Source organism: Armigeres subalbatus, chromosome 2 (assembly GCF_024139115.2).
Source record: "Armigeres subalbatus isolate Guangzhou_Male chromosome 2, GZ_Asu_2, whole genome shotgun sequence".
NCBI classification, from domain to species: Eukaryota; Metazoa; Arthropoda; class Insecta; order Diptera; family Culicidae; genus Armigeres; species Armigeres subalbatus.
Window position 1 is genome coordinate 98737502 of NC_085140.1, and position 21238 is coordinate 98758739.

The 21238-nt window shown below is 40.3% G+C and overlaps 1 protein-coding gene and 2 long non-coding RNA genes across 4 annotated transcripts; 1 reads left to right on the forward strand and 2 right to left on the reverse strand.

The window, feature by feature from the left end:
* Window positions 1–1649: 1649 nt before the first annotated feature.
* On the forward strand, window positions 1650–9717 carry LOC134214757 (translin). 2 transcript variants are annotated; one of them, XM_062694081.1, is made up of 5 exons: window positions 1650–1721; window positions 7168–7306; window positions 8821–9121; window positions 9186–9265; window positions 9326–9717. In XM_062694081.1, the coding sequence occupies exons 2-5, from the start codon at window positions 7232–7234 to the stop codon at window positions 9560–9562; spliced, it is 693 nt and encodes a 230-aa protein (XP_062550065.1). In that variant the 5' UTR covers window positions 1650–1721; window positions 7168–7231; the 3' UTR covers window positions 9563–9717. The 2 variants fall into 2 exon arrangements, with proteins under 2 accessions (XP_062550065.1, XP_062550067.1); XM_062694083.1 differs by lacking the exon at window positions 1650–1721 and having other exon boundaries at window positions 7155–7306.
* LOC134214758 (uncharacterized) lies at window positions 7598–8812 on the reverse strand. The gene is made up of 2 exons (XR_009979895.1): window positions 7784–8812; window positions 7598–7720 (listed from the first exon to the last, which is right to left on the reverse strand). It is a non-coding gene; the product is annotated as an uncharacterized LOC134214758 (long non-coding RNA).
* An 8119-nt stretch (window positions 9718–17836) lies between the features above and the next one.
* LOC134214759 (uncharacterized) lies at window positions 17837–18338 on the reverse strand. The gene is made up of 3 exons (XR_009979896.1): window positions 18106–18338; window positions 17972–18043; window positions 17837–17915 (listed from the first exon to the last, which is right to left on the reverse strand). It is a non-coding gene; the product is annotated as an uncharacterized LOC134214759 (long non-coding RNA).
* Window positions 18339–21238: the final 2900 nt, after the last annotated feature.

Sequence of the window (21238 nt, forward strand, 5' to 3'; positions counted from 1 at the left end):
GTTGGTGGTGCCACAGCTTTGGTAGAAGGTAGCCGCTCGATGCCCGTTTTTCCACACTTTCTGTCGTGTCCAGCAGATTTCCTGCAGCGCTACGACGTCGAAGTTGCGGGGATGTAATTCATCATAGATTATCCTGTCGCAACCTGCGAAGCCTAGAGACTTGCAGTTCCATGTTCCATGCTTACAATCGTGATCCTTTATTCGTCGCCTAGGTCGTTGCCGATTGTATCGAGTCGTATTATCTTCTATGTCGTTCGTAATGGTTGTTTTTAAAGGCGGCTTATTGGGCCTGCGCAAACTTCCTGTCTCGTCGGAGGGCCGTCGCGTCAGGGCTATTTAACGTTCCACCTAACACCAGGACTTGGGCTTGTGCGCTTTGAGCGGCACACGGTCGCTTTGGCGGAGCCCACTTGCTGATACATGCAGCTTTTTATAGAGACTTAACAGGGCCCACTGTCAAACCCCACCACATCCTAGGCAGGCAACACAACTCACAGATGGCCTGGGGAGGGATCGTCGAGCCCTTGGACATAGTCCCTTCTGCCCCCATAAGAAAATAATGGGTTTTGCCAAATAAGGAACCAAAATTAAGAATAGTGCCACAACTAGCGCCTGCTTTTATTGATTAATCAATTTTGAGGATTATAACAAATTTTATTGTGGTTTTCACAGCTGTTCCAAGGAGCAGAAAGTAAAACTTCTCGTTTGATAATATATAAAGTCAACCCGCATGCCTTTTACTTATTTAAAAAAAAAAACAGTTGTTCTAATGTATGACGACGATTGGTACACCACCCTAGTACATAATAATGCTTTCAACTTTGAGTTTAATTAGTAATTTAGTTTTTCATATTATTTAATTATCATAAATGTTACCCGTAACAGAACTGAACAAACTTTCCCACCCCCTGGACAAACCGTAACATTGTGTAACGCAATAAAGTGTACCCACCCACCTCTTGTTGCGTTATGTTATTTGTGAATGAGTCCAAAAGATATTTTAGTTACAAGATAAAGATTGTCGCTTTGGTTCCCTTTGTTCTGCTGTCCGAAACATATGTGGTACCTAACTGTCAAATCGTATATGTACAGTGAAAGTTCGCTAATTGGGGGTTTTCTAGTTGGGGCGCTTTTTAGTTGGGGGTTCGCTAATTGGGGCGAAACCCAATTAAAAAGCAGCTAAACGTCAAAATGTGATGTCAAAAACGCGTTGACGTTTTGTTTCCGTGTTTGGCGGGATCGATATTTTCTGGCGCGTAAAATTTTCTTTTGTTCAATGCAAAAAGTAAACAACATTGACGCTTGTCAAACCGCCCCAATTAGCGAACGGCATTCGATAGTTGGGGTGAGGTCGTGCCCCAATTAGCGAACGATCACTGTATATTTTTCCTTCATTGACATTTAGATCCCCTATCCTCGCCAGCAAAAGATGTTCCGGACAGCGACGACAGCGACAATGTTTATTTATCTGGTAACTAAAATATCTTTTATGAGGCCTTACCTTTTTTGATGCGAATTTAACATAAACGGCCTGATTATTCGGATTATTCTCTTCGTGTAATCAAACGTCTGAATGAAACGTTTGATTTTCACTAACGGGTGTAAACTGTCAGAGTGACATCGGCATGCGGTTCCTTTCTCGGCTCATCAGCATCGCATCCGCATCGTCGCATCATTTCTGTTTGCAAACATAACACGCTTCTGTCTGATTTTGAGACGAATTTCCATTCCACGTTTGGCTAGTGAAGTGAAAGGAAGTTCTTGTTCTAGTCTTTCTATCAAATTCTTTTTTAGTGGTGTAATCGTACTTAATATTTATCGGAGAAGAAAAATAGTTAATTCGAGAGAAAAAGCAGTGCAGTGCGGTGACAGGAAGACGGTGAAAGGATATTCTTTTCCGACAACGATACCACGCCGACGACGCCGTCAAACGGCGGCCATTTTGTCTTAAAGAAAAGAAGAAAAACTTGGGATAGGAGTGAGGTTAGGTCGCTCATTATGGAACCGCTTGGTTCCGAAGGGGCCGTTAGAGATACTGGACCTCCAAAGTTTCGAGGAACCAATGATCAATTCCGAATGAGGCCCCCAGGCATAGGCTACAACAGACCCCAAATGAATGCAATGGGAGGAGATATGGAAAATATACAGTACACATTTGCCGACACCGCACCGTATCGTATTTATGTTGAACTGAAGACAAAAAATAACGGAAGCAACACGAAGATCAACAAATTTTCGCTTGGTGCTACCTTGCGGAAGATGAAAGGATTTCGTAGCCATGTCATGGACATGAAATACTTGGGCAGGTTCAAAATTATGATCTTGGTGAACAATTTCATCAAAGCTAATGCGCTGGTGACAGCGATCAACACATCGGACGGTAACTACCGCGCCTACATCCCCAACCACCTAATCACAATCACAGGTGTCATTGCTGGTGTGCCAGTAGATATCCCTGAGGAGGAAATACAACACGGATTGGAGAGCGAGTATCCCGTATTCCAAGTTCGTCGTTTGCATCGCAAGGAGAACAATGATCAAATTCCCCTGAACAGAGTTAGTGTCTCTTTCCGGGCATCGAAGCTACCCGACAAAGTCAAGCTTTTTAGCTGCGTGACCAGAATCCTGCCCTTCATCAGGAAGGTGGAGCTGTGCGAAAAATGCTTGAGGTACGGCCACCGAACGCTCAATTGCAAAGGAACCAGGCGATGTAAGAACTGCGGAGAACACCACGAAGAGGAGAATCACGACGGAGCATGTGAGAAGCCTATAAAGTGTGCTAGCTGCAGAATGAATCACAAAACGACTGACCCTATCTGCCCAGAAAAGAAGAAGAAGTCCAACGTCAATGCTTTTCGTGCCAAACAAAATCTAACCTACGCAGAAGATCAAGATGTGTTCAGTATTCAATCAAAATCCTTTGGATCTGCTGACGAACTCTGATGATTATCCAAGCCTGCCGGAGACCTTCAAAGCAGGCACTAGCGATAACCGGGAAACGCTGAAACAGCAATGGGAGAAGGCAAATGTACCCTGAACAACCGATCCAACCAGCGGTCAAATTATACAAGACGGATCCGAAGGAAAAGGACAAGAAGAAGAACTCGAAACGACGACATCCCGACGAGGAATCAAATGCGGAGAAGCAAATACGCCGAAATGATCAACAAAACGAAAACAGAGAAGATGGAGCAGGACTCAACAACCCACACCGGGTTACCGAAAAAGAGAGGCTAGATAAGATGATCACCGAAGTGAGACAAAAGGCATTGGAGACGGCTAACATCGGTTTCCAAGAAAAAGTGATGAAATTTTATTCGATGTTCATTGAAGAGGATATGCCAGAGGACCTACAAGAGAAGTTCAAAGCTATCTCGAAGGAGTGCTTCGATTTAGCTAAAACTATATTGTAATTATTTTCACCCCAAAAACAAATAGTTCGTTCAGGATATTGCAATGCAATATCCAAAGTTTCTATAAGAACAAAGCAGAACTACAACGAGTGTTGAATGCTGGAGAATATGACGCAACGCTACTATCAGAGACATGGACTCACCAGGAGTTAGAAAATACTTGAAATACCAAATAACGCAATATCATAATATACTAAGTTCACGTTACGACAATTATGGCGGAACTGCGATTCTGCTGAAAAACGATTTCAACTATACTCCATTGATACTTCCTACCTTATCGGATTTCACTCAAGCAGTTGCTATCAAGGTGCTGCCACTGGAGCTAGTTCTAGTATCCATTTATATTAGTCCAACTGCAGAACTCAAGCTTGTGAAGAGCGATTTGCTCAAGATTTTCGGACCGTTGCGACCTTATCGAAAGGTCATAATAGGTGGCGATGTGAACGCACATCACCATCTATGGGGTAACGCTCGCACTGATAAGCGAGCAGAGGCGTTAATGCAACTGGTGGATGATTACAATTTCGTACTGCTAAATGATGGATCACCAACATACGTACCGATAAGGTTAGACCAAACAGCAACTGCTATAGATGTAACGATAAGTTCATCAAGCCTGTTCACGGATATTTCTTGGAAGGTATTGGACATGGGAATCGGAAGTCATCATCTAGCGATCGAGACGAACATCACCACAACAGCTTTAAAACGACCCACAAGGTATGTGTATGACCATCAAAAAATCAATAAAAACTTGGCAGATCTAAACAGTACAGAAGTTAGTGGCATAGAAGATCTTCAGAAAACCGTCAGACAAGTGTTCAAGAAGCATCGAAAGAAGGATGTGAAAGAACCGAAGTTCTGGTGGTCAAATCTAGTGGACACGGCATGGAAGGAGAAAACAGAAGCAAAACGAAAATTCAATCGGGAATCCAACATGGAAAACTTGTTGAAATTCAAGAAAAAAGCAGCAGCCTTCCAACGTGTCAAACGACAGGAAATGGCGAAAATGTGGGAAAGCTTTACGGATGAAATCAACCCGTTCCTTAGCTCAAAGGAACTGTGGGGCAAAATTGGAAGGTTGACCGGTAAACGACACTTCAAAAAAGAAAACAGCATAATATACGACTCTCGTGAGGAAGCGGAAGCTTTCATGAACACTCATTTCGGACAGAATGAATACCAGCAGCTACAACGGGGAATTGCTGATCAGGACCTGTTGAATGGAGAAATTTTGCAGAAGGTGCTAAATAAGAAGAAGAAGAGGTCAGCTCCTGGAAGATCGTATAACATACGAGATGCTCCGGCAACTGACACCAGAAGTACAACAAAATTTGATTGTGGATTTGAACCGGATGTGGAGGAATGGAGCTCCCGATGACTCGCTCAAGACCATCAAGGTGGTGGCCATACCGAAGCCAGAGAGACCAGAACACAGCGTCTGGAAAACGGCCGATCTCTTTAGTTCCTACAATCACAAAGGTAGTCAACACAATAGTTTTGGACAAGCTACAGGAATTCATTGAGGGACAAACCATCTTACCTCAAACTTCTTTTGGTTTTCGGAAGCATTCGTCAACCAACACCTGCCTCTCGTACGTCGTGAACAACATCAAGGAAAACAAACGAAATGGATTCATTTCAGCGATGATATGCGTTGACCTATCGAACGCCTTTAATGCAGTTCAAACCGGTACACTAGAGCGTATTCTAAATACGTATTCGGTACCGGAAGAAGTGATCGTGTGGATAACTGGCTTTCTCAGGAACCGCCGAATGAATCTGCACCTCAGGGAAGAGACGGTGACTAGAACAATCAGCAACGGTTTACCACAAGGGGACGTGCTCTCCCCTACTCTATTCAACCTTTACACGGCGGGACTCCACAAAATATCCGATAATGATGTCGTTCTGGTTCAATATGCTGACGATTTCGGGATCGTTATACGTGCACGGAATCTGGAAGATCTTCGAAGCAAGGCACAAGAGAAGCTCGACGAATTTTGCTGTTTAGCTGAAGAACTAAACTTTGAAATCAACGCGGAGAAGACTAAAGCGATTCTTTTCACAAATAACAACAAAGTACTAGCTGTCAACATCGCAGGTGTTACCGTGGAAACGGTAAAAAGCCACCGTTATCTGGGAGTGACGATTGACCGTTACTTAAGTTTCGGTCCACACGTGAGGGAGACCCGAGTAAAAATTGTAGATAGATTGAACATGCTGAAAGTAATAAGCGGAGCTAAAACTGGGAGTCATCCTCAAACTCTTAATAATGTATATACAGCACTAATCCGTAGTATCATAGAATATGGATGCTCAGTGATGTACAACGCCAAGAAAACAAACAAACAATTGTTGAACATTGTGAACAACCAATGTTTGCGGAAAACTACTGGTTGTACACGCAGTACACCTCTGAACGCCTTAACAGCATTGGCAGGACAGGAACCTCTGGAGGAAAGGCTTGACTACATAACTGGAAGAAATATAGCAAGATGCTTCGAAAGAAGTAACGCGGTAGCTCAACAATTGAGAGGTGTGAGAGAAATTAAAGACGAAGAAGAAGGAAAATATTCGTATATGGAAAAAGTATACTACAAAAATAAAGAACTTTACAACAAAATAATGGTAGTCGAGACAATATCAGAACAACACCGGAATCTGAAGAAGTGGAAATAAACTCATCGTTGGACGGAATTATTGGTCAAAAGAAAGAGAACATACCACCGAATAAATTGAAGCAAGTGGCACTGGCTACGATGGAAGAAAAATACGGTGACCGGGGAAGAATTTTCACGGATGCATCCAAGGCTGGAAGGTTGTGTGGCATAGGAGTGTTTATACAGGACTACGACGTTAAGCGCTCATTCAGGTTGGAGGGTGACATCAGCATAACAGCAGCGGAGTTGCACGCCTTGAGTGTTGCGCTACAATTCGTGGTAGAGGGCAAACTGTATAATTATGTTATCTATACTGATTCGATGACAGCATGCCAAATGTTGGAAGATGCGGTGGAAGCTAATAAAGCAGAAACCCTCTAAAATACATCATAGAAACAGCACGAAAATGGCGAATTACATTCCAATGGATACCAAGCCACGTGGGAATCAGCGGCAATGAGGTAGCTGATCAGCTAGCTCGAGAGGGACTAACTCAGACAGCAGTACTAGAACACCAGTTGTTTGCCAAAGACGTCATGCGGGAACTAGCAAGACAAAAACTGTTGCAGCACAACGATGGTATGAAGATTACTCAAAAGAAAAAGGAAAATGTTTTTCGAACTACATAAGCAGCTTCAAGATAAACCGTGGTATCACGACAAGGAATTGAAGGGTCAAGAGGTACGGCTGCTCAATAGACTAATGACTGGTCACACTTATGCGAGAAATTGGTTGGCCAAAATGAAGATTATTGACGACGGCGATTGTGAGTTATGTGATGAAGAAGAAACTGCGGAACATACGATATTATTCTGCCCCCGATTCGGCCACATCAGAGCCGGATATAGTTTTGAATGTGCATATTCAAATTTGATGGAGATATTTAAGACAAAAAATGTTAATGTATTCAGAGAAATAACCGATTTTGTGAAGAAATGTAAATTGGACATGTAACCAAGCTTGTAACGCAAGTTGTAACGACTTAGAAGAAGAAGTAACAGGGCATATAGTCAGAATGACTGGCCCTACAAAACGAGCTGACGTTGACGTTAGCACGGTCAGAAAGAAGAAGAAGAAGAAGAGACGAGTTTCCAAATTAAAGTTGAATATTTTTAAACATAGAAAGTTCAAGTGTGGATTATTATTTTAATCATGCAAAACGTTGTTATCAAGGATATTTTTGATGGATTCAACGATTACCTAAACAAGGAGCAGGAACTTCGAGAGGTAAGCATACACTCAAAATAATCCAAACGTCAATGTTACGTGAAAACATAAGTGGCTTTTTTCCATCATACTTTTCACGTAGCAGCTACGTGCATCGAAGGTGACAAATGAACTCGTGAACTCTTATCATGTTACTGGAGTATCACATAATAGCTACGTGACTTCCGGTGGCATCAAAGTTATGTTCTGATAAAAAGTAAATGGTGTTTTGGTGATCATTATGGATATTTAATTTGTATTTCAAGGTATTTTTCTTTAGCTATTATTATTCAATTAAAATAAGTCAAGAACTTTGTAGCATAAAATATATTTAATACACATCAAAAACGAAACAAATGTGTAGCTTCTCCGTCACTGCCATTTCATCGGTGTTATGGTGTGCTATTTGCCTCAAACGGTAGTAACTTTGGATTTCTACAAAAAGATGAGAAAAAATATTTCATTTATGTACATCTGCATTAGTTATGTTGTACATACCTTTGTTCAATTTCTGCAGATTTAAGAAGTTAAGTAGACATGGCTTGTTCTACTAACAATCGATATGGTTGGTTTGCTGTACGAAAACCACTTGTTTTTCTAAGTTAATTTTCGACTTCTTTATTAGAAGTCAATCAGAAATGGCAGCGAACAACAGCACCTAGTGAACTAAAATAGTGAATGAATACTGAGAACATCTACGTGATTTCCACGTGACATACATAGGGCCCCACAATAACAATCACTGGTCTTCAATTTGTTTTCTATCTAAGGTCCAATGATTGTTACCTTCGACAGATGAAGTCAGGAGAAAGTTCATTCTGTCTGATCTACGTGATTTTCCAGGTGGCATTGAAGTGTGGATTATTTTGAGTGTAGTGGCTTCTATTGAACCGGTGGTCTGCGTTTGATTTTGCAGGGATTGTAAATCGCTTTTTCGAAATCCACAATGGTTGTAACAACCTGCGACGTTATAACTATAGACACTAGATACACAAAAAAAAGCATTAATGTATCCAAAGTTTCTGATCCCACTGCACACAATGGTTTTAACCTGAGATTTTAACATTTTATCATTATATGTAATATCCTATTCAGATTATGCGCTTAATGACATGATAAAAAGTATTCTGATGCCAATCTACACGCATCTTATTTTTATTTCATATGATCTCACGAATACCTTGTAAATGCTCGTTAATCTGAATAGTGTATGAGACGATCCTCCTGATGTGCGCGTGTCTGATATGAAAACGCAATGCGTTTCTATTTTATTTATGATCTGACGGCAAACAATTAATGGCATGGTATTGGTCCGAGAATAATAGCAAATAACCAATTAAATAACCGGAAATGATCCTAGACTGTTCAAAAGATACCAGTATTTAAATAAGCGGAAAAGATTTAAATGCTCAAAAGATTTTTGAGCGACCAGAAGTATATCTGTATATCTAGTATTTCAGTCAAATTTTATCACCCCATAGAATCCATTTTTTAGTCTCCAAGTAATACGTTAATTATTGATTGTCGTCAAACAGCAAATCCGTGAACTGGTACGTGAGATAGACCATGCCGCGAAGGAGGCCGCTATTGCCTTGCAGGTCATCCACAGTAGTTTAACGGAAGTGTCCACGGCATGTGTTGCTGCCCGGAATCAGTTCGAGGTATGTCGCAAGGGTTACCAGCGTCTGGCCGAATTGATACCAGCGGGCCAGTATTACCGATACAATGATCACTGGCATTTCCTGACACAACGCATAGTTTTCCTGGTGGGACTAACGATTTACCTGGAGAAGGGAATCCTCGTCAGTCGGGACACTACGGCGGAGATTTTAGGAAGTGAGTGTTGCTGCATGTGCTAAGTTGTTGATCATATCAGATCTGAAATATTGATTTATTTTAGTGAAATCGAAACAAGCTGATGGTTTCCACTTGGACATTGAGGACTATCTGATGGGAATTCTTCAAATGGCATCTGAACTTGTAAGATTTTCTACATTTAAGTACATTTAATTCATCTTACTAATCGATTTACTTTTTTAGAGTCGTTATGCTGTAAACTCCGTCACACTTGGCGATTATGACCGTCCGTTGGCAATCTCAAAATTCGTTGCCGATTTGAACTCTGGGTTCCGGCTGTTGAATCTGAAAAACGATGGACTTCGTAAGCGTTTTGATGCATTGAAGTACGACGTCAAGAAGATTGAAGAGATTGTGTATGATATAAGTATTCGAGGTCTGCGAACGGATTCCACTGATACAACTCCAGCTGAACAGTAAAATGTGAGAGACTATGAGGTACCTAAGCTGAAAGTGCATTTTATTTTGTAAAAACTGCTCAAAAGCAGTATAATTGTGAAATTTTCACATTTGTTTTCTCTTGTTTTTTCTCTTTCAATTCAGTAATAAATAACCAAGATACGATATGTAAACAATATTTTGTTGAAGATAAGGAAACCACCTCACCAAGAAAACAATACTAGAATTCCCTCTGCTCCATGTCAGGCTACTGACTGATGACTCTGCCAGCAGCTGCAGCTCTTCTTTACTTAAACAACAGATATACATACATCAATAACAATATTTTCTCAATCTACCAAAAAGCAGACAAATATAACTGGCGCCTGCTTCCTACCTTCCTTCCGTCTGCTCAACCTCTCAGCTGATGATAAACGGGCATCTGTCCCAACCGGTCGATATCCAACGTTCGGTTAGACAAGGAGACCCGCTATCAATGCACTTATTTGTTTTGTACCTTCATCCGCTGGTTTATAGCGTCAAATTGAAATTTAGGCAAGTGCTTACTGCTTATATCGCCTCCACCTAGTACACTTATTCGCATATAAAACTTTGGCTCGGAAATACGACATCTTCTTCTACTTTATTAACATTACGTCTCTAGATTGAATATTTCCAACTGTCAAAGTAGTCCATATTAAGCACTTTTCAATTATAAACTGCAAACACCTTCCTTGTAGTGGTAAGATTTTAGCTTCAACTGATTAAAATTAACAGAGAGCAAATGTTGAATATTTTTATGTTGACACTTTCAGCGATATTCCACAAAATTTTAACAAGAAAAGACCATCATATACAATTCTGAACATTTGGCAATAGATAACTGATCGAACATAACGTTCTATAAGGACCGAACACAAGATGATTAATACACCAATGGTGATTTTGTTCTAAAATTCCATTGAGAATCATAAAGAAACTCAACTGTGCATATCCAGCTTTCCACGCTAGCCATAATGGCGGCTGCTATAAATAAATCTGACAGTAACTGCTTCCGACGCTGAATTGTAATCGACGCTGGTTGTATCTCAGCAACCATTTCTACATTAGTGCTGTCCAATGAGCAGCTCGAAGTAGCTCGAAGTTGTTCCTGTCACGCTCATGCCCGTTTGTTGACAAAAAAGAACGAGCAGGACAGGAACAACTTCGAGCTACTTCGAGCTGCTCATTGGACAGCATTATTGTTTATTTATTGTTATAGAAAAAAGCAAAACTCGAAGAAAACGGAGATTTTTTGTAACCAGCTTCAGATAATTTTAAACTAATTCTAAATTTAAACTAACGTCACAAATATAATATGCATTTTCGTTTTAGGTTGAAGTAATTCTCCGAAGGTCCAAGTAGTTTGTGTGCGAGATTTGAAACCCCTGTAAATGTGGAGCTTACAATTCAAAAATTACAAACATGACAAATGCAGCACGGGTATACAATATGCATTATCAAATTCATCGCATTTTAGCTTCCAAATTCTAATGTGTTCTGAGGTGTTCAAGACCAAAGCTTAATGTAAAAATGCGAGTGAGAAATTTTGAAATTGAGGATTTTCACGTTACTTTATTTAGCCCAATTTATCCAGTCAAGCAAAAAAAAAAACAAATTTTGTGAAAGGAATTTGTCAAGCACTGGGTCGTAAGCTAATTAGCGCAGCTATATTTACTGTAACATCTAGCACTTAACTTAGTAGGAGCACCTATTGCTGTGTCACGTCACGGAGGAGAAAGCCAACCGAGTTCACTGACGACAGAGGAAGAAAATTCAGAAACGGTAGTTTTTGGTGGACTACCACAGACCGAGGTTTGCAAACCCGTTTTGGGCACGAATCAAAAACAAAATCCAATATATAACCAGGGAATGCGTTCTTGAATGAAATGACTATATGCAATAACTATCTTAATATCATTGATTTCTTTTGCCATTAAGCCTTTCTATGGCGAGAGGGACAAGGGTACTTGCGTATTATTCGATGTTTCATGCTGCTGAATGAGGCGGGGACTCTGACGGATCTGGGTTGCGGTCACCACTCAGGGATAGATTGAGAAGACGACGACGAAGGCGAAACGCGGCCATTACCGTACGGCGGGATTGCCTTCCTGCTGAACAGCTACTAGCTGTGTTGCGGCTGAGCGTGGAGTACTGACCGTATCCGAGCCTAGATTATAGTAGTGCACCACCCACGTCGCTTCGAATCCCGGAAAAGAAAGTTATGTCCGGCTTGACCAATGGCGTAGTGCCAGACCACGTGGTTACCAGGTCCTGGATGCGCAACACGCAACCTCCTACGCTTTCCGCCGGCGAATTTTAGCTTTCAGACCGTCCGTCGTGCTTTGTATGAGATTTCTTTGAGGTCCGCTGGTCGTCGTCGTCGCTGGGGTCCTCCGGGTATTGCACCCGAGGCCAACGGAAAAAAAGAAAAGGACCGGAAACAGACCCGAACCTGTCCCACAGGATTAATACCAAATAGTCACTCTCTTACCATGCCATATACTTCACCATTCTCTATTATAATAATAGTATAGGTAGACAATTACCTTTTCTTATGGATTTTCACCGGCTATCGGTGCGGGATGTTTTTTTTTCTGTTGTGTTCACTTACAAAGAAAAACAATGAAATAACTATTTTTTCATAAAGACAATAAAAAATACTTTCCTATTTTATGCTAGCCTTACTATGCACTGGCTACTGAATAGTTCCAAATTTCGCTAGAAACGAACTTTTGATAATATATTTGTAAAAATTTAAAGAAATCTGAAGACCGAAACTTTTACTGATCGGCGCGCACTTCTGCCGACTGCCCAGTCGATACGGAAGAGAACGACCAGGGCCAATCTTTCAGCCTTTACTTACACCCTCTTTTGCTGATTAGTTCGTTAGGAAACCTTGAACAACTGGCAAAAGAAATGGACAAATGAAGAGTTTGGTAGATGGCTGTATTCAATTCGCCCGCAGGTGTCTAAGCGTCCATGGTTCAACAAATTGAATACGGGACGAGACTTCATTCGAACCATGTGTCGTCTAATGTCCAATCACTACATTTTAAATGCACATCTGTTCAGAGTGGGGCTCTCGGAAGGTAATCTCTGTGTTTGCGGCGAGGATTATCAGGACATCGATCATTGTCGTGTGGGCGTGCGAGGAGCATCGTGACCCCAGATCTGCGCTAACGGAACATCTTCGGGTCCGAGGAAAACAACCAATTTATGAAAGTTGCTGATGACAGACTGTAATCATTGTTTTCCCATTCCCTTGTCTGTCGAGGGGTGTCTCACTGTTATCAATCGCAGCAAATTTCAATCGAAATAAAGTCGATTTGAAGTGAATGCAATTGATAGACACTGTTTGATCATTTTTGCAACACATCATCTAAGACACTGAACAAAAGATATTTTAGTTACTAGATAAAGATTGTCGCTGTCGTCGCTGTCCGGAACATCTTTTGCTGGCGAGGATAGGGGAGCTAAATGTCACAGAAGGAAAATCCATACGATTTGACAGGTATGTACCACACATGTTTCGGACAGCAGAACAAAGGGAACAGTAGCGACAATCTTTATCTAGTAACTAAAATATCTTTTCACTGAACTGTAATTTTTGTCTAAGCAAGCGTAGATTTTGTACGTTACCAATGACATCGAGTAGTTTGTTTATTTTAACATCAACAAAGAAACTTAAGCATGATTTCTGATTTTACAATTGCTTTGTATAAAATTTATTAATAGATTTTCTTATTTCAGAATTCCAAACCATCCTTTGCCAAGATGATTTACAAGGGAAATCGGCAGAAACAAGTTTTGAACATAGCATTCAACAATATCAACAAAAATTAAAGTTTTTTTGTTAAATATCTTGGCTGTGCATATGCACAGCATATGTTTCGAAATGGACAGATTGATATGAAATTTGCGAAAAAGAATCCACGTGTCGTGGAGGTACTCGAACCCTCAACCTCCTACTCTCTAGATAGGCGTGATAACCCCTACACAACAAGACCACTTAAAGGTCACGTTTGCGGAAAAGCCATCAGAATCCGAGTACCAACCTCCACCGCGGTTAGCTCTCTTTTTTACCAAATTGAATATCTTTCGGATGCTTGATTTGCCCAATCTCCACATTTGCTTTACTGTTGTATATCCACAGCCAAGCGAGTGCACATTGTTTAGTAAACGAGAGGATCGCACTCCATGCCCCCCAGCAACGGACTGGGCGGGACGGTATAGAATGCGAATTCAATCGCACTCTGCTGTGCCAAAGGCTTGCTTGGCTAAAGCATTTGATGAGTTTGATTGCCTTTACGTAAACGGTCGCGTGTACTCAGACGACTAATGACGGTGAAAGACCGACACTTGATTACAATTAATTGCATATTATTCGGCAACTCGGCCGTACGAAAACCGTTTACGTAAAGGCAATCAAACTCATCAAATGCTTTAGCCAAGCAAGCCTTTGGCACAGCAGAGTGCGATTGAATTCGCATTCTATACCGTCCCGCCCAGTCCGTTGCTGGACGGTATGGAGTGCGATCCTCTCGTTTAATAAACAATGTGCACTCGCTTGGCTGTGGATATACAACAGTAAAGCAAATGTGAGATTGGGCAAATCACATCCGAAAGATATTCAATTTGCAAAAAAGAGAGCTAACCGCGGTGGAGGTTGGTACTCGGATTCTGATGGCTTTTCCGCAAACGTGACCTTTAAGTGGTCTTGTTGTGTAGGGTTATCACGCCTATCTAGAGAGTAGGAGGTTGAGGGTTCGAGTCCCTCCAAGACACGTGGATTCTTTTTCGCAAATTTCATATCAATTTGTCCATTTCGAAACATATGCTGTGCATATGCACAGCCAAGATATTTAACAAAAAAATGGTTTTCGTACGGCCGAGTTGCCGAATAATATGCAATTAATTAAAAATTAAAGTGTTGCAACCCTTTTTCCACCTTTGAGTTGAGCAATTCCGAACGACTTCTATATTCGTAATCGTGTCCATCTTCGGACTCCTATTTAAGGCATCTGCTTGCACAATTTTAGTTCTCTGTCTGGCGTTTTAGATTCATTGTAATATATAACCATCAATTGAAATTTGCTTTACTGCAAATGTCCGTGTCCGCAAATTCTTCCGTGAAGTAGAGAAGAATCTTGCGTCCTACTCAATGTCTTCGCGCGAAACTTAATGGTTTAGAGGCCTGGCCAAAACACGGTCACCAGAGCTTATATTGAACGATTATGTACAATGTACGTTTAAAATGAGTTGCCGTATTGTCGATAGTTTCAAACTTTTGTTGCGTACTGATAATAAATAGTCTCGGAAATAGCACAAGTAAATTAACTCAAACTAGGAAATATTTTCGTTATGATGTACACTGAGGAAAAAATGTGTATATATTATATGTGTCTGCTATATAGATTTTTGCAATTGCCTTTAGCCAATATATTTTATGTGTATATGTTATGAAAAATTGATTAGTGATACATATAAAATATATTGACCATAACAGATGTGTTGTATAATTAAAGATAATATTATCAATTCATATTCTTAATAGGAACCATTCGCATTTATATGAACTTTATTGTGGGGCATTAATGGAGATAAAAAAGTATAAATAAATAACAATCGATTTTTTATAAATTTTATTGAAAAAACAAAGATAAAACCGAGAATAAAACAGTCATATAACATGCCTTGAAAATATATACATTCAATATAATCACTGTACTAACGCCATTCGTTTATCATTGTCCACTCTTATTTCGATGAATTTTGGCACTTATTACGATTACGCACATTGGCACTTATACCCGGCCAGTGGAATGATTATTCACATCCTTTACATATAAAACCTACAGCTGACGGAGGTAATCTAATAATTGTGAGGCAATCCTTTGGCAGAATCGCACCCAGCCACAGCGCATTGCCATTAAAGGTGAAACATCGATCCGCTTCCGTTGGGATGTGTTCAGCAACGTGTGTTCAGGAATACATCTTCCACTAGTGCACACTATCTGTTGACAGACGACTAAGCTCCACCCGGTAACGCTGGAATTGTTTGTCATCCGATCTGTCGGCGACAGACTGTCGCATGGTGCGTGACTAGGAAGCCTTTGTAAAAGATAAATCATCAGCTGAAGCATTTCACTGCAGGAAACAGCAGCTATCTGTCCCAGACCTTTTTACTCCTCTTTGTCGCCTTCGCCGTATTTGTAGACACCTGGATACTGGTTACAGTACTTTATCTGAAATGAATGATTATTTTTATTATTGAAGTCATTGTTTATCTGCATAACTATAGAAACTTTACCTGCACAAAATGCGAAGTCCGAATGCATTTCCCGGCACAACATTCCGTGCTCTTGCGCCAAACCGACCATTCGGAACAATAATCTACTGCGAGCGCAGTTGAATGATGGGCACGATTTCCTCCTGCGCCAAACACAGCTAGCTCTTCGTAATGATAGTCTTTTTGGCTCTATTGTTAAAAATCTTCAGATCCAACGCTGTCCAGAGGGGCAAAAGGCATCCCGATACGGTTCCTCGTCTTACCAGTGATATGGTTCTCGATCTTCCTGGCATTCTCCGGCATACATTGCTGCTCCGTAACGATTCATTTTGAAGACCGGAGAGGTCAGCTCGATGATGGCAGCTCGTTCGGAAACGGATTTTTTGATGGGAGACTGTTGTTATTTCCGTTATTGTCCAGTTTTTGTAAGAACCTGACCTCCCAGGCGTTCTCCGGCGTGTTTTGCTGCTCCGGAACTGTTTGAAGACCGGAGAGGACCGCTCGATGATGGAAGCTCATTTGGAAGCGGATTTGGTGATGGGAGACTGTTGTTATTTCTGTTATTATCCAGTTTTTACGAGCTTGGTTGGTAAATCGAAACACTATTTTTTTCGATAAACTTGATACAAGAAGATCTTGTTGTTGTTATCCGTATAAGTGCAACATTAGAAAACGATCTATGTAAGAAATAGACTTATTTTTTTACTTTTATTACTTAAAAAAAAGATTTATAAAACTTTGTGACCGCGATGGCATGGAAACTACAGAATTCCGCCATTTTGCATTCTTTCCTTTTTTGTAAGTATTTTAGATATACATATCTCTATGCAGATCAATAGTATCAATGATAATAATTCAGTTTATGTGTGAGATGTTATGGATTTTTACCATTAGTTCTCACAAAGTTCATATTTTGGAAAAGGGGTATTGTTATTGAATATTACTTAACAAATAAAATACATGGCTGATTATTCCTACAAATTTTATGTGTAGCAAAACATGTAAAAAAATATTGATATTTTTGTAGTGTAATTATCTTGAACTATCAACTAACTTCACTTCTTCGCAATGCATAGATCCATCGTCATAATCATCCATATATTACCGAGTAGGTATGTTACAGCACCTTTGCAAGTATGTATTTTTCCAGAAAGGGGAAATAAATCCATTGCTGTATTCATGCGAGGAAGGATTTTTTTTCTTGCTAATTGCTTTCAATTGATGTTTCACGAAATGTGTTCATTACCGCTGTCATCGTTTGATTTGACAGATGGTTCATTCGGTGTGTTGCTAAAATCAGCAAATGCACTTTTAATAAATCTCGATTCACATCGAAATAAAGTCGCTTTGGTTACTTTGTTAATTTCAGCGAATAAATTTAAATAAATCTATGTGAGACACCCCTTGGTCGTACCCCATTACGAATGTCTTCCTCTTGTTGTACATTTCAATGTCTGTCGTTAATCGCTTCCGTATGTCTTCCTCTTGTCGTTGTCTCGCAAAAAAAGTTTGTTTGTCCCGTTACAGATGTGAAACATCGCAAGGAATGTCAACTTTGTGAACATCAGCATTGTAATTACTTAAGTACCCTAAAATCCATTCCTTTCCTACTGTATTATTGTATTCCCCAACCTCGACTAAACCGCGAGTCTTTCGGTTCCCCAAAACTAACACTATGTCAACCCTCTTTTGCTGATTCTTGGGGATTTTGAGAAGACTCGAAGTTTGACAGCTTAGCACTTCTCAAAAGTTGGCAGCAATACCGTAGCGGTAGTAGCAAGTAGGACTCCCGTTAGTCAGGGGTATGAGCCCTATCTCAACCACGGAGGGAACAGTGTGGAGAAGCTTATAGAACTGATGCTAAATAAATTACCGGAAGTACCTTGAATCTGCGATCGGGCTGTTCTACTAAATCGATTCGAAATGGACTAGGCGTTAGATGCTTACTAGCGTGGGGGTCTATAGAGACGGATCGCTTCCCACCGGACAAGATGACGGGTGCCGGGGTCTTTCGTCCTGGGGACTCCGCTGACCTGGCGCTGGGAAGAGATATATAGCCGTCGGCTATTCAGAACAATTACAACACTGTACAGATTTCACGATAGCACAATTCACATTACCTGGCCTAGATTGATTAAGAGCACACAAATCTAGCCTACGACGCACACTATATTTTTGCACAACTATCGAAACTATACGAGGAGGAATTATTAAAATACAAATATCCAGTTCAACCACGTTGCTTCAAACTTACAAAATGAATTACGATTACACGAACAAAGCAAGACCCTTCCACTGTTATCTGCGGTTCGGACGAAAGTGAGCGAAACCGTGATCCTCAGATTAAGGAACGTGACCTCGCCGAATTCAATTCGGATTTCCCGCGAATCTTTTCGACCGATTGGACAATTGCGAGATATTAATTTGACCGCTGGCTCTTCGTGCAATTTCGGGTGCAGCCACGACTCTCTCTTTCCCAATCTTCCCGAAAACTTCCTTGGACCCGACCTTGATCTCGCGAAATCGAGCGCGGCGGAAATCGCGACCTATCGTTTTATGGGTAATCGATCAGTGTTACGGTTACAAATCTTGAAAACAAAGCAAAATCATGTTCTAAATACTGCGTTGGTAATAGCAAAATGACGTTGGTAAAGGTTCACATGTCAGATATAATATGTAGAACTGTGATTAAAATTAATTCTGGTGATCTTTTTGATTCCTTCATATACTTTCTAAAATTGACCTACTGGAAATGAGAACAATTATTAATTATAAATAAATGAAAGTAAAACAGATTACAACACATTTGAATAAGGCCCCAAACAATAAACTTATTCCTTAGTTGCAACGGATTCTTTTATTTTCATAAATAAAATTAGATGCATGGCATAGTATATGTAATTCAAATATATGTCGTATTTAACAGATAATTGTGCAGATATGGTAAACACATTTCACAGTACTACCACAGATAACAGATGTTGAGGCTGGCATCCCATACGTGTGTAAACATCCGCAACCGTTAATTCAAATGTATTTTAAATTGGGACCGCGTTTGGCAATCGATTGGAGATGGCGCAAGGATCATTGTTATTGAAAACGCAGCCCGATTGCGGCTGTCAAATGCATTGGCTGCGTTCGACGGTTGTAATTCAGCTGCATCCTTAGGTACTGCCGCAATCAGTTGAGTAGATGGCAGTAGTGGGTCAACGTATATCAATTCAAAAGTTTACACAGGATTTTCAATAATATTTGTTCTAGCTTCAATGTCTGTTATCTGTGGTACTACTATGTATTACTCCACGCTTAATATGAACTTTTTTGGTTTAGATTTTGCTACTTGAATCCAAGCATTACCTAAGAATTCAAACTTCTCTTACGTGGATAACTGCACTTGCCATCAACGTTCTAGAATCTCCGATTTTGTATTTGATGTGCCTTCAATCCGATTGCTTCAGAAATACTCGGATCTGAGTTCTAAAACTAAACTAATGTCGTTTTCGTTTTTGAGGTGTAGCGACACCGTTTAGTGCAGCATTTTGCACGGCAAAAACGAACGTTTTGAGTGCAGTTGGGTTTGTTTGTTATGGATACCTGTTGGATACCATAAAAAGAAAACAATAACAACGGGAGAAATTTGACAACAAACTACACTACATGGCACACTCTGATTTTTTCTGGTGCTACACTGCTTGTTTCAGTGCAAGAAAAATGCTACACTGGTGTAGCACGAAAATCAAAAACGATCATTTTTGGTGCAAAAGTGTAGCACGAGTGTAGCTCAGGCTTGACAAAACTCCTCACCCTCGCTAGAGTCAAATAAAATCATCATCAGCAAAATGCTGCCTTCGCATCCTCACAATTGAGTGGAAGCGTAAAAAAGCAGAGGTACAAAAACGCAGAGTGAGGAAAAGCAAAATAAAAACACATGTGAGTGAGGCGTCAGGCGAAAGAGCATTCATTGAGTCTCCGGAGCGACGCTTTGTATGTGAAAAAATCTTGGAGGCTGTTTTGAGTGTGAGTGTAAGTGAGTGACGCACCACAAGAAAAAGATGAACAGATAGACTCGCTCTTGTTTTGGGACGCACATGCTCGAGTTTAATGATGCACAATGTTGTGAGTTTTGATGCTTACTTCTGCTCCTCAAAAAAACCCTTGCTCTTGCTCATTTTCTACTCGGCAAGGATTTTTTGGCAAGCTGTAGCTACACCGCAAAAACGAAAACGACATAAAACTTGTTGCGTTGCAAATGGTTGAAAACTGAAACAGAAGCGCTTGTACTTTTGCAAACAGTATGGGACCTCTTTTTGAATTTTTTTTGTGTTTGAATGCTGTGTTCAATCATGCGGATATTGATGCTCCGTATTGCCAAATAGGCATTCTTGCACCTACAACATAAAAATGTTAATATATTTGTCAAATAATAAAATAGTTTATAGTCATTGAAATACTAAGAATAGAATTTGCTGCAATTTTTCCATGCGGTTCCTGCTCAGATAAATACAAATAAACAGTGTGTAAATTGTTGCTAAGATACGAGCACCGTAGAAATCAGAACCAAGGTGAATACAAACAGGTGTAGCAGTATGCCAATTACATGATTCAGCCATCTTGGATTTTTATATGGAGCAGCCACCGAGTTTGTTTATGTTTTGCACTGAAAATGAATTTTTCACCCTCGCGCTAGTCTCTCCCATCTACTGTCGAAGTGAGTGAACCCTGATATAAGAACCCTGATCAGAACAGCGTCGAAAACAGTTAAGCGTCGGAAGCAGTTACTGTCAGATTTATTTATAGCAGCCGCCATTATTGCGAACGTGGAAAGCTGGATTAGTTCGGATTTCTATTCCATCCCGGATAAAAAATATCATTAAAATATCATAAATTTTATTGTTACAACCAGGCCTGGGATTTGTCACCTTCATACACAAAAACCATGCGACAAAACCAAAAAGAAAACAGTCACATCAAACTGGACAACACAACCTAACCAACGTAGCTCGATACAGCGTACTACTGGTCTCTCGCTCCGACAAGACATTTTGAATCTTGTCACATACTTATTTTGTTACGATATATTTGTCGTGTGACGCTTTCCATCGCGACTAAGGTTTTGCACAACCAGACGGATTAGAATAGTTGTCATGGTTATTGACAAAAAAGTTCGTCATGTCACCTTTGAATTTTGTCGCGACAAAAATTGTTGTCGTTGTCAGCAAAATGTTGTCATTATGAATTGATGACAAAATGTGGGGAAACCACTGAAATGGTGTGGTTTCTGGGTTTTACAGCATATGAAGCCGAGCTCATTATAAAACGGCTAATAATAATGTGTCGAATTTTGGTGATTTTAGTCCAGCTGTTTAACCAAAATGCGTCATTTAATT

Excerpts from the sequence above, each read along its gene's own strand:
- LOC134214757 (XM_062694081.1), top strand. The coding sequence starts at position 7,232 with ATGCAAAACGTTGTTATCAAGGATATTTTTGATGGATTCAACGATTAC. Across the intron at positions 9,122-9,185 it reads TACGGCGGAGATTTTAGGAA|TGAAATCGAAACAAGCTGAT; the intron begins GTGAGTGTTGCT and ends GATTTATTTTAG. Across the intron at positions 9,266-9,325 it reads TTCAAATGGCATCTGAACTT|AGTCGTTATGCTGTAAACTC; the intron begins GTAAGATTTTCT and ends TTACTTTTTTAG.